Genomic DNA, 12,500 nt, shown 5'->3' on the forward strand with positions numbered 1-12,500 from the left:
CTGTCTCTTGTTCATTCACTCTCTCTCTGTCCTTGTCTCTGTCTCTCACTGTATCCGTGTCTCTCTCCCCTTATTGCGTTTATCTTGCTCTGTATATTGTGTGTAAATTTCGTGATGAATGGATGGAAAGGTTTTTTCCTTCTCTTGTAAAGTTACTATTTTGGAGATACAAGGTTTTCTTCCGACAGCAGCGATATAAAAGTGAAATTATATCAGCCAGTATGAAGTTTTATGATCAGCTACCTTAAAATATGCATCAGCCTCAGAATTTTCATATCAGATGCAAACCCCACCCATTCAATAAAAACCATAACAATAGGTGTGCTTTTTTAGAGGTTCTGCTCTACTCATAGCTCGGCTCTTGTTATGACTGTTATGTACACACAGGCTGCGTTAGCCACACATGCATGCACAAATACAAACACACACAGGCTACATTTGCATCTTTGCACCGTGCACAACTGCTTTTGTTTTTTTTTGTTTTTTTATCACTGTTTTGCGCTGCAAGCCCAGCGCTGGCATACGGTCTGTAGCAATGCAAAAGCATGGAAGTGATTATCAAGACCAAACGAAAGGCTGCAGAATGAACACGCTCTAAACAGTTAGGGCACTGTGGTCGCCAGCAGCCTGGGAGGCACACAGATGTGTATTGTTGTTGAAAGTTACCACTAAGAGGGAAAATAGTCAACAAAACATAATTGGATAAATGATGACTGGCTGTGCTTGCGCTGGGCCAATGAAGTTCTGTGGCTTTGTGATGTTTTACTGAAAAGCCTCCTGTGCACAGAGAAGCGTGTGTCCGTTCGACAACATCCGCGGAAGAGCTCTGCAGTGTTCACCCAAAAAAGCTGCTGCTTCCAAAGTTCGGTGGAGGAACAGTTAGGATTTCATCTTTTTCAAAAGTTAAGAAGTGCTCTCAGTAATCGACTCAATACACCCCGAGGGTCTGAATGTGGGTCCACATTTCAGTTCCTTACTCTCATAACTACAGAACCTACACCTTAGTTTCATAGTAGATACTGAATAATTTGTAGTAGTTACAGAATAATTCTCAGTAGTTACTGGGTAATTCATGTTAGATATTAATTAATTTATACTAGTTACTGAAACAGTAGATGCTGAATAATTCATAGTAGTTAGTGAATAATTCATAGTAAATACTGAATAATTCATAGTAGTTACTGAATAATTTATAATAAATACTGAATAATTTGTAGTAGTTATAGAATAATTCTCAGTAGATGCTGAATAATTCATAGTAAATACTGAATAATTCATAGTAGTTACTGAATAATTCATAGTAGTTACTGAATAATTCATAGTGGTTACTGAATAATTCATAGTGGTTACTGGATAATTCATGTTAGATATTAATTCATTTATACTAGTTACTGAAACAGTAGATGCTGAATAAATCTTAGTAAATACTGAATAAATTATAGTAGTTACTCGGAATCAAACTCAGGTCCTTATTTTTGAATCAATACTAGAAGCTGCCCCTTTAGATGAGCTAATGCTAACTCTAAGCTGACTGGTACAGAGGTAGATGGCGACTCCTGGACTTCTACATGATGTTTTCCATCCTCAGTGGATGACGTGCCTGCATGATAGTTTGCCGAGATAACTTTAAAACAGAAAAGTACCGTTTTCATTGTTTTTAGTTCCAGCTAATGGCACCTGGAGCAGTTAGCCTAGTTACATCCACACTGTCTCTGCCTTCTCAGTCCCGTCTTAAACAACACGTTCATACAACGTGCTCACGTTAAGGCACTCCCGTTTAGTCGTGGCACAGTGTGTAATATATTAATGCTTCTCTTGGATCGGTTCACCGAGTAATCGAGTACACATACACATCCCTAATACAGTGTATAAGAGCACAGATGAGCTTATGTTGTCTGGATGATTATGTCCAATTATTATGGCTATATGATTATGTTCAATTTAAACCATAATGACTGCATATGTCAGTGTTTCCTGGTGAATGATGGCTGAAGTGTGTAATGTGTGGAATGTCCACTGTGGTCTGGGGGTAATTCTTCTGTCTGTATTTTGACTGTTGGAGCTGTAGGCCTCTGGACACCTGCCAGCCGTTAATCTGTCACCGTGGGTCCATGTGTCGCTCAGTGAGGATGCTGTGTTGCTGTGTTCGGTGTGAGCTTTATGCTCTCTGTAGAGGTTTAATGCCACCGAAGGGCTGAACAGCGAGTGGTAGATTCCATTCCATACGATAAAACGCTGTGTTTGGTTGAGCATGGTAGCGTTCTCAGAAAGGGTGGGCAGTATGGCAAGGTGTAAGCGAATAGTGATGCTCTTTTACAGTACAGTCAAGTACAGTCATATGCAAAAGTTTGAGCACCCCCATCCTACTACATTTTGTCGATTTTCGACGTGGACCTTTGCAGACGATATGCATTATATGGTGCATATATATATGTCAGTGTTCATTTTTCAGGAGAAGGAAAAAACCTGCTTTACTTTTAATGTAAGTCAAGGGAACCAGATGTTTGTCCAAGTCATTTTGGGCCGTCTCTTTTGGCCCATTCTTCATGAAATTTACACCCGATGTAAAGGGGAACCGTCCTTTTCAAATTATCCCAAAAACTGAAAAAACAATAAAAATGGAGACATGAGGTTTTGTTCCGACAGCAGTGATGTAATTTGACCCAAAATGCATAAACATTTGCATACGACTGTACATAGTGAGTGTGGTTGGTCATTCTAGGGCACTGAACAGTCGCGTGGATCATACAAAGCCTCATTCAGACCAACTAAAAAGAGCCTGTAAACGACAATAAACTGCCTAGTAGCTGATTAGGTGTCTCCACGTTATGACATCATCTGAATTTATCCGATTAGTTCTTTGATTTTTCCTTCTGTTAATGCTTAAATCATTTTAAAAATTCACTGTATTTCTTGTTTGCAAGTCACAGAAAAGCTCAGTATCATTCTATTGTAGATATTATGTATCATTTTTAAATATCGTGATGTTTTTGCCATATCGTTTGCAGTAAAATACTGTTCTCATCATTTTGTTGTTAAATCAACTAATGCCAAATTACTGTACTGTTGATGTGGAGCTGTACCACACAGCATTGTGGGATATGACAGTAATGGAGAGTTTTGGTGTAGCTTTTCACAAAATATTCTGTTATTTATTGGAGTTGCCAGATGAGAGTTTTTGGTCGTGGTTAAAAAATTATAAGTAGCGTTAAACTGAGCATTTCTGTGAACATATCAGTGCAAAACATGGTGTATAAATATATGAATTGATAATATTTTTGGTACTTATTTTGCTTATTTTATTTTCTGCTTGATTTTTTTATATTTATGTTTTATCTTTCATTCTAAATAAAAAGTGTAGATCTTTATAGACCTGGTCAAATGAACTGTCTTTTATCAGATGTAAGTTTATAGTAAATTTGAGTCTAGCAAGTTGCATTAATTTTTCAGTTGTGTAAAAATAATGAGGTTACAATATTTAAGTGCAGCTTATTACTGTAAATGTACATCTACATTACAGTAATCTTGTGTTCCAGGTGACTGGAGTCACAGTATGTAGTTGTTGTTTGTTATTTTACTGTTATTAATGCAACTACTAGCCACTAATTTACAGTAATTTTACAGTAAAATCTTGAACAGTGCACCCAAGTCTCAAAACCAAAGAAGCTAGATGGAACAGCAAGATCTAATCCAAAGAAAGAAAGGAAGGTTTTGACAAGTGTTAATTATTTTTGCTGTATTATTTCTTTTTGTTCCATTTCTTGTGAATGCGGTCTGTTTGGCTCCTAGGCCAGAGGGTTCCGCTGTATATTTAATTAACGTTTTTGTAATACTTTAAATGTAATTATATCATTAATTACATTTACATACCTTTCTCTACTGACATTTGACTTTCTTTCCATTGCTTTAATATCAAAATGCTGAGAAATGGAAAGCAAGCCTGTCAAAACTTTCCACAAAGACTGAGAGAGGCGGTAGATGAGAAAAGGTGTGGATTGAAAGTTTAGAATCCGTTTCTTTGCTTGTTTGAACAAGGGAGAAGTAATTACCATCGGTTTAAAGCACACTGTTGTTAAGTGTGGCGACGACTGTAACTGAAGGGTTTATCATCATTAGAGACGCGCAAGTAGACTTATCAGACAGTGTTTGAGTAGTTTCAGCGTGATGGACTACTTTTTTCCCCACTGCACAAACATGCATTAGCACCAGAAAACTGGAATAGTACCTTTTTCCGTAGCACGCTGGTCCAGCCTCCTGGTTTTGGCCCATTGTTGGCCCAACGGGACGTTGTCTTTTACTCTTTACTCTTCCAGGTAAAGATAAAATCACTAAGCACTATTGCTTCATGTGTGAGTGCACCAGAATGTAAGCCAGGGTCGGTTTGTTGTTGTGTCGATTGCAGCCTTTGGAATTATTGCTCTGTAACCAGTTTGCTAAGCTAAGCTAATACGGAAGCTAATGGTAACACAGTTAGCCTTTATGCTAGTCTTTTCACCACAAGTAGTAAATAAATAAATTTAGACCTTTTTTGTTCATATTTTCACACTCATTCTTGTCATCGTGTGAGTGCAGAGCCGTGCAGTAACTCGTTCATATTAGCCATTAAGTTACTCTGCCACTTTAAAACAAGACTACCTTCATAAATGGTTCATGAATGGTTTAAAGTGAGTTTATTTATGGTTGTTCATTAGGGCTTAAAGACCTTAAAATCCTTAATAAGCATGTACAACACAAATAAAAAGGGCAGCAGTATAGTTGGTTAGTGTAGTGGTTAACACCTCTGCCTTCTACACTGTAGACTGGGGTTCAATCCCCTGCTTGGCTAACCTCCCTACACTATACCAGTAAAAGTCCTTGGGCAAGACTCCTAACACTGCCTTCTCCTACCTGTATAAACTCATCAAATTGTAAGTCGCTCTGGATAAGAGCGTCAGCCAAATGCCGTAAATGTAAAATGCAGTAACCTGTCAAGTGAACTCTTGTTTAAACTGCAGATTTTGATATTTACTGATCTTACTTTGTCTTCTTCATCAGTCTGCATTAAACCTGTCAGCTTCATCACATATTAATTTTTATAAGATATAGCAGCTGTTCACTGTTTCCCTATTTATTAAAGTGTTATAACTGCTTATTATTGACTATTAATGAAGTGTTTATGACCTGCCTAATAACGTTAACAAAATATTGTAAAACTGTTTATAAAACCTTTGTAAAGGTGGTCTTTATTTTAAAGTAGTACCACCACAAGTTTAGATGCTTTAGAATGGCATACAATGACCAAAATGGCAATAAAGTTGCTCATTGTGGTTCTGTTGGTTCTCACTTTCTCGAGTAGGTGCAAAACGAATGTTTTCAAATGTGTAGTGGAAGGTGATCATCAGCTTTTTAAAGAAAAAGTCCCAGATAGTAGATGACGCTCAGGGTTTTATTATCAGTATAAGAAATTTAAAATGAGTATTGCGCCATGTATCTACTGCTTGTGTACATAAATGTGGCACACATTAAAAGTTTAGAATCTGCACTCCTAACAGAATCTCTGCTTCTTGTGAGAAAAAATAAGCATGAATTTACACAATACTTCATTTGATTTCTGACGATAACTGACTCCTGAGGGCTTCACCACCTTTCGTGTGTGATGAGGATCGTTCAGGATCGCTGGCTCATTTTTGTTATGAATTCCTTATGCTTCAGTCAGGCTTGCCCAGTTAGGGTTTGTCAGTGCTTAATGGGCGTGTGATCATGTTTCTCTCCTAAATTCATCTCTCTCTTCCTTCCCTTCCCTCAGGACGAGTTCCATCCGTTCATCGAGGCGCTGCTCCCGCACGTCCGCGCCTTCGCCTACACCTGGTTCAACCTGCAGGCGCGCAAGCGCAAATACTTCAAGAAGCACGAGAAACGCATGACCAAGGATGAGGAGCGCGCCGTCAAGGACGAGCTGCTGGGTGAGAAGCCCGAGGTCAAGCAGAAATGGGCCTCGCGCCTCTTGGCCAAACTTCGGAAGGACATCCGGCCCGAGTGCCGCGAGGACTTTGTGCTGTCCATTACGGGCAAGAAGCCGCCATGCTGCGTCCTGTCCAATCCGGACCAGAAAGGCAAGATGAGGCGGATCGACTGCCTCAGGCAGGCGGACAAAGTGTGGAGGCTGGACCTGGTGATGGTCATCCTCTTCAAGGGCATTCCCCTGGAGAGCACGGACGGCGAGCGGCTGGTGAAAGGAGGCCAGTGCTCCAACCACATCCTGTGCGTGCAGCCGCACCACATCAGCGTTTCCGTCAAAGAGCTGGACCTGTACCTGGCCTACTTCGTGCAGGAGAGAGGTGAGTTAGCATCATAGCCTCGGCCCAGCTGGCCACTGTGCGAGTTTTTGGCTGCATTGTCTCTCGGTTTTGATTATTTGATCCAATCTTTCTACTTTGGTGGTTTAGGTTTTGCTTTGGAAGTGACTCATATATGTTATTATTAGAGCAATTTTCAATATTGTTACCTCTCAGGTCCGACACCTTTACTTAAATACTGATTCCCGGGCGATACCTTCTATTTAAATTACAAAGAGAATGGCTTAAACCAGAAATGAGTGTTGATAGAAGTGGATATATTTACTGACCACAACAGACTTGAGATTAATGCCCAATTCCATTTTTATGTTTACTCCTACCCCTTGTGTCGTCTTGCCCCTTGGAACTGAGTTATATGGGTTAGTGATCCTTTAGAGATGGGAGCCTCAAATAAAAAGAGCGTCACTTCATTAACAGCTACTGGCGCTGCTCTGTGGGCGACCCTGCCCGTCTGCAGTGACAGCAGAGGAGGGGAAAGTTCAGCTCCTCACTGCTGGGCTTTAGTTACATCTAGGGCATCATACGCCTTCAAGGCATTATTCATTATTATTCATTATCACACCCCTACATACATAATTCTTCAGTGATCTGAAACTGAAGCCAGCTATTCGCCAGCTTCTTGATGGAATTTTCCTGTTCCACCTTAAATGGTAGCAGTACTGATGCTCGAGGTGCCAGAATGTAACTGCTGCACCATTTAAGGTGGAATGGGAAATTTAGCTAGCCAGCTAGACATCGACATACTAGTAGCGATGCGATTATTTACACTTGTTATAAAGAAAAAGGTAATACATAGAAACAACATTAAACTTAAGATAAAACGATGGATGCCATCATTTTTAATAGAGAATTTTTTTTTATTTGGTGTCTTGCTCAGCCATCTTGCCGTTTTTTCTTTTTTTCTCCCAACACTCTGTTTAGAGTCTGAAAAACCTCTGTCTGGAGGGTAATGGAGCCCTAACACTTCGCCCTACCCTCTAGCTCAACAAAAATCATTACACCTTACCCCTGGACTTGAACGCTCAAAATGGAGGGATAAGGCTAGGGGCCAGAGGTGAATTGGGTTTGGGCCTACTAAGGAAAGCTGATGTTAAAAACATGCATGCGGCACGCAATGTAGACAGCCTAGATTTTGGAGCGAGCGTGCCTATTGGCTTTCGGATCCTAAGAGTGACTATGTATACGTTGAAATTTGGTTTGATTGACATGGCTGGTTGGTGCCTTTAAAGTATTGATTTACGGCACCCAGACAGGGGAGCTGGCAGTATTTTGGGCCCCCTGAAATTTCCTCCATGAGCCTTTTGCCTCACCTCACTTAGCAGAACCTGTCACAACATTAAAACATGACAAAATCATGACACCATTCTTTAAAATGTGTCTCTAAAGCTTGGCATCTTCGCTGTCAAACCAAACCTATCTGCTGCTGATCTATAACTAGTGTAGGACACATACATCATTCAAAGCCCACAAACATGCTCATTAATCCAGCTATAGATCATGAGAATGAGTGGTGGAATAATGGATGTATTCTGGTTTTAATTTGTACGTTACTCTGACAAAATATATATAGAGACTCTACAGAGAAGCTATGGAGTGTCCTTAGTAAACATAGCAGGCACTGGACCTCCTTCTGCTTCACCTGCTTGTTTTTAAAAAGCCTGATTTGCATTTTTTGATGGCATCATCTTTTGAAATAAAAACGAAACTCTTGTTCTTCTTACAGACGGGCTAAACCACTGATTATTTAGAGAGGGGAATTACTGGAAAGCAAGATTGCAACGTGGTTTGCTGTTGGCATCGTATACAAAACTAGTCTGTAGTTGTTATTTAATAACGAAGCATGGACTAATCTGTCAGTGAGCTCAGGAATCACATATAAAGGTGCAATCCCTGTCTATTCAGGCCTCAGGAATGGTCCTAGTCTTCCACCCCTTTTGTAGTAATACTGAATTGTGACTTTGATGTAAACAAAAAAAATCTGATTTGTTCCACATTTAGGCAAAAAATCGAATTTGTTCCACTTCAACTTTGTCATATGAACGTAGCCTTTGTTTTGAGTGATGGCTTTTTTAAGCAACGGTCACCGTGCAAGATGCAAAATAAGGAAAAGGCATTCTGAGAAGTGTCTCGTTGCTGGTGTGTAAAAATACAGTACTTGGAACCACCGCTGCGGAGTGCGGAGAATCCCAGGTACGCTGAATGGCAGTTGGTAGACGGACATGTGTTTAACGCTTCTGTGCAAATCACAGAGGATGCTCTGGTTCGCCCTTCTGAGAAATAAAACCCGCTGAGTCATCTCCTTCCTTACACGCTCCGGGTGTTTAGCTGTGCTCTTAGCCTGGGCCTGCATGACCTTTTTAAGAGGAGCTGAACTGCTAGAACTACAGACAGCAGAGCAGGAGAGAGCCAGCTTTAATGGCAGAAAGAGAAAGAGAGGAAGAGGGAGAGAGACCGAGGAGAAAGAAAGAGGTGGAGAGAATTAAGCAGAGCCAAGTCCTAATGCGGTAAATCATTTTAAATGAGCGTAGGTTGCTCTGGCAGCCTGGGAGATGTGTTAAAATTTACAGTGCTGTATAAAAGGGTGTAGGCTGGCAGTTAGCAGCCGTGCTGGGAAGCAGCTCATGAGCAGACGTCCCAGTGCAGCTTAGTAAAGAGCCTGACGGAGAGGCTGAGACACCGTCTGAGATTTGAGCCTGAGACAGAGAATGAGATAAAGCTTGAGACAGAGCCTGAGACACAGTCTTGGACAGTCAGGGACAGCCTAAGATAGAGTATGAGACAAATCCTGGAATACAGACTCAGTCCAAGAAAATATGATACAGAGTTTCATATCACAGAGATCGAGTCTGTGATACATTCTGAGACACGGTCTGCAATACTGACTGAGGCTTGGGCCGAGATCAAGTCTGAGACAAAGTCGGAGACAAATTTTGAAATTGAGTCTGAAATAAAGTCTGAAACCACGTCTGAAGCAGAGTCTCAGATACAGCCTGAGACAGGTTCTAAGATAGAGCCAGAGACAGTCTTGGACAGTCACAGACGACCTAAGATAGAGTTTGAGGCAAAGTCTGAAATACAGTCTCAGACAGGCTCCAAGTCTGAGGCAGAATCTGAGACAGCCTGAGACACAGTCTCAGGGACGGCCTGAGATCGAGTTTGAGACAGTCTGCGATACTGACTGAGACTTGATCTGAGATCAAGAGACTTGATCTGAGATCAAGTCTGAGACACAGTCTTAGACAAATTGTGAAATTGAGTCTTAGACAAAGTCTGAAACCAAGTCTGAGATGCAGTTTGAGGCAGACTCTGAAACCATGTCTAATACACAGTTTAACATAGATTGTGCACAGTCTGAGATAGAGTCTAAGACAACGTCTGAGGCAGTCTGAGACCAAATCTAAATAGAGAATAAAATAAAGTGTGAAACGCTGATGTTTGAGACATTTTATAGCCTCAGCCTGAGACACAGATAGCCTGAGACACAGTTTGCTGTACTCTGACCTGAGTCTGAGACAAAGTCTGAGGCAGTCTGAGACCAAGTCTGAGACAGACTGTGTCTCCCTTCATTTTAGACTCTGAGATAGCCTGAGACACAGTTTGCTATACTCTCTGATCTGAAATAGAGTCTGAGACAAAGTCTGAGGCAGTCTGAGATGAAGTCTGAGAAATAGAGTGTACGAAAGTGGCAAATCAAAAGAAGAGAACAACTCGGATGAAATAAAACATTATTTATTTTTTAACAAATGTATTATTTTGATAAATAAATAAATATTGCATCAACCGATCTTGTCCGGGTCAGAGAGGAACGAGTGTCACTTGACCTGTCTTATGGCTTCAAAACAACTCAGAGATAAATACAACAAATATATATATATAAAACATGCTGGAAATCAAGGCAAATTATTATTATTATTATTATTATTATTAAGTATGTATGTTTGTAGTCAAATAAAACAATAAATAAATAAATGCATTCTAATTAGTGGTTTGATTTCCAGTGAGTTACTCATAGTTTTGTTTCATTTCCGTTGTGTCTTCCTGTGTTTTTCTGTTTGAGGGATTTTTTTCACTCACTGAGCAGCTCTAATATCGTCCTTTGGGGAAGGAAAGCATTTCGTCCACCAGCTCTCTCACACTGAGTGAGAGAAGCTGAGCTGGTCTTTGTGGGTTTGAGTGCTCAGGTCACAAAAAGTTGATGGTTTTAGCCGAGTACTCATTCTTTCAGAATGATGGATTGTACGTGTGGGGGGGTGGGGGGTACTCAGTGTGGCAGGAGTGACTCAGTGTGTGGTAACAGTGCTCAATTTTTCCCCACCACAGCGTTGCCTTCTTCATCTATTGGAATCAAGTTTTTCTCAGGCTGATGAGGAAGCTTTAGTGGGAGAGCGTACTTTACTTTAAGAGTGTGAACGTCTATCATACAGCATCAGAAATAACCAGGGCCATATTGCGTACCTCTTAAACATAGGGATGCATCACGGTATCAGGATTATATCAGTATCAGCAGAAAGGATTCATAGCATTTATAGTAGCTATTAGAGCTGCAACACCTCTCACATCATTAGCAATGAATGTTGTTAGCAATTGACTGTCATTACAGTGTTTATGCTCTCTCTGAGCTCTACAGGGATATGCTCGACTCAGTCAAAAATATGGGAACACTTTTTTTTTTTTTTTTTACATCGTCTAAAATGAGATTTCCTGTAAGATCTGTAAAACTGAGGGCAGTGCTGACTATCACGAACGAAGATCCAGAAAAAACACTTTTACAGCAGAAAATGTCAAACTTGCATGGTGAGTATTTGCAGTAAAACTGTACACAGCATGTCGTTTTCTGGTCTTCAGCATGATCAGTCTTGCCTTGGTAAAATAATCGCTCTTGTAGAGCCCAATAAAGTAATAATTTTCCAGTAAATCTCTGAAATGTAGTAATACTTTGCACTTAACTTGGCCAAAACATGTATAAACCCCAATAATAATGTAATAACTGGCTAAATAGTGTAATACAATGTCTAAACTAACATTGATTATCAGGAATTATTGGGAATTTATACATTTTCTGGTCGATCATTTTTTTCAGGATGATGTAACTCGTTTTTTGTTCATATGCTACATTTTGCAGAATGCAGGACAGCACTGTAGGAGAACTTTGGCAACGGCCGTACAAGTGTTACATAACTTTAATAAAAATAAATAAATAATGAATAAATAAGATGAACTCCAATAATGCAGTAAAGTGTTATGTATGATTGCGCCAAAACTGTAATTATTCCCCATATGATACGGTTTCTCATTATTATTGAAAAATTACTGCATCTCTTTAGACTTTTTATTGCATTCTTGGGTTTTATTACAAGTTATTACATTTCTGTGGAAGTCCAAAGAGGCCACAAGCACTTGTTATAATTTTCTGGAGAGAACAAGTTAATTATCTTGTGATTTCAAGATAGCTACTTTGTTGTCTTGAAACCACAAGATAATTAACTCGTTATCTCAAGAAAACAACTTTGTCATCTTGAGATAACTAGATAACTAATTTGTTATGTTAAAACAACTTTGTAGTCCTGAGATGATAAGATAATTAACTCATTATCTCAAGATAACAAGCTAGAAAATGATATCTACCTCATGGACTCTCAGTATATTTCTGGGTGATGTTTAAGCAGTAGAACCCGAGAGGTCGTGTGTTATCGCGAAATAATAGCACGGCTGTGTTGATCTGCAACCAAGTCACGGCCGTGATGTTTTTTCCTTGGGAGTTAAATAAATACAGTAAGAAGATAATAAACTGGGCTGTGAACGCGTTTAATATGTTTTAATGTTCAGTTCCTTCACCAGATTATAGCTCCTTAACCAGCAGCTTGTTGCTACGTCAGAGTAATGAGCTCCGCCCACTTGCTGCTCAGCCAGCAGTTCGCTCTCCAGCTCCACACAGACCGACTGACCGTTTGGGAATTTAGTGTCGTCTCATCTCCAGAGTCGGACCAAATCGGCTGTCGGTCAAATGTGATCTTAACAGTGTCCAAAGTAAGAAGTAAAAACGTTTATATGGCTTGAGCGTCTCCTACAGCTGTCAGAGTCGTTGCTTAGCAACGGCGTCTCAGCGGAGTGATAGTGTTTGTGAAAAACCTGTGATGTGGTGAACTACCAGCACGGTTAGAGCGA

The 12,500-nt window shown here is 40.1% G+C and overlaps 1 protein-coding gene across 2 annotated transcripts in view; it reads left to right on the top strand.

Annotated features, from left to right (window-relative positions):
* The window catches only part of nfic (nuclear factor I/C), a 230,892-nt gene that overhangs the window by 65,884 nt on the left and 152,508 nt on the right, over positions 1 to 12,500 (top strand). For both annotated transcript variants that reach the window (XM_037535935.1, XM_037535936.1), the window contains exon 2: positions 5,786 to 6,317. In XM_037535935.1, coding sequence (XP_037391832.1) covers positions 5,786 to 6,317 — 532 coding nt within the window. The remainder of the gene's footprint in view (positions 1 to 5,785; positions 6,318 to 12,500) is intronic.

Source organism: Pygocentrus nattereri, chromosome 28 (genome assembly GCF_015220715.1).
Source record: "Pygocentrus nattereri isolate fPygNat1 chromosome 28, fPygNat1.pri, whole genome shotgun sequence".
NCBI classification, from domain to species: Eukaryota; Metazoa; Chordata; class Actinopteri; order Characiformes; family Serrasalmidae; genus Pygocentrus; species Pygocentrus nattereri.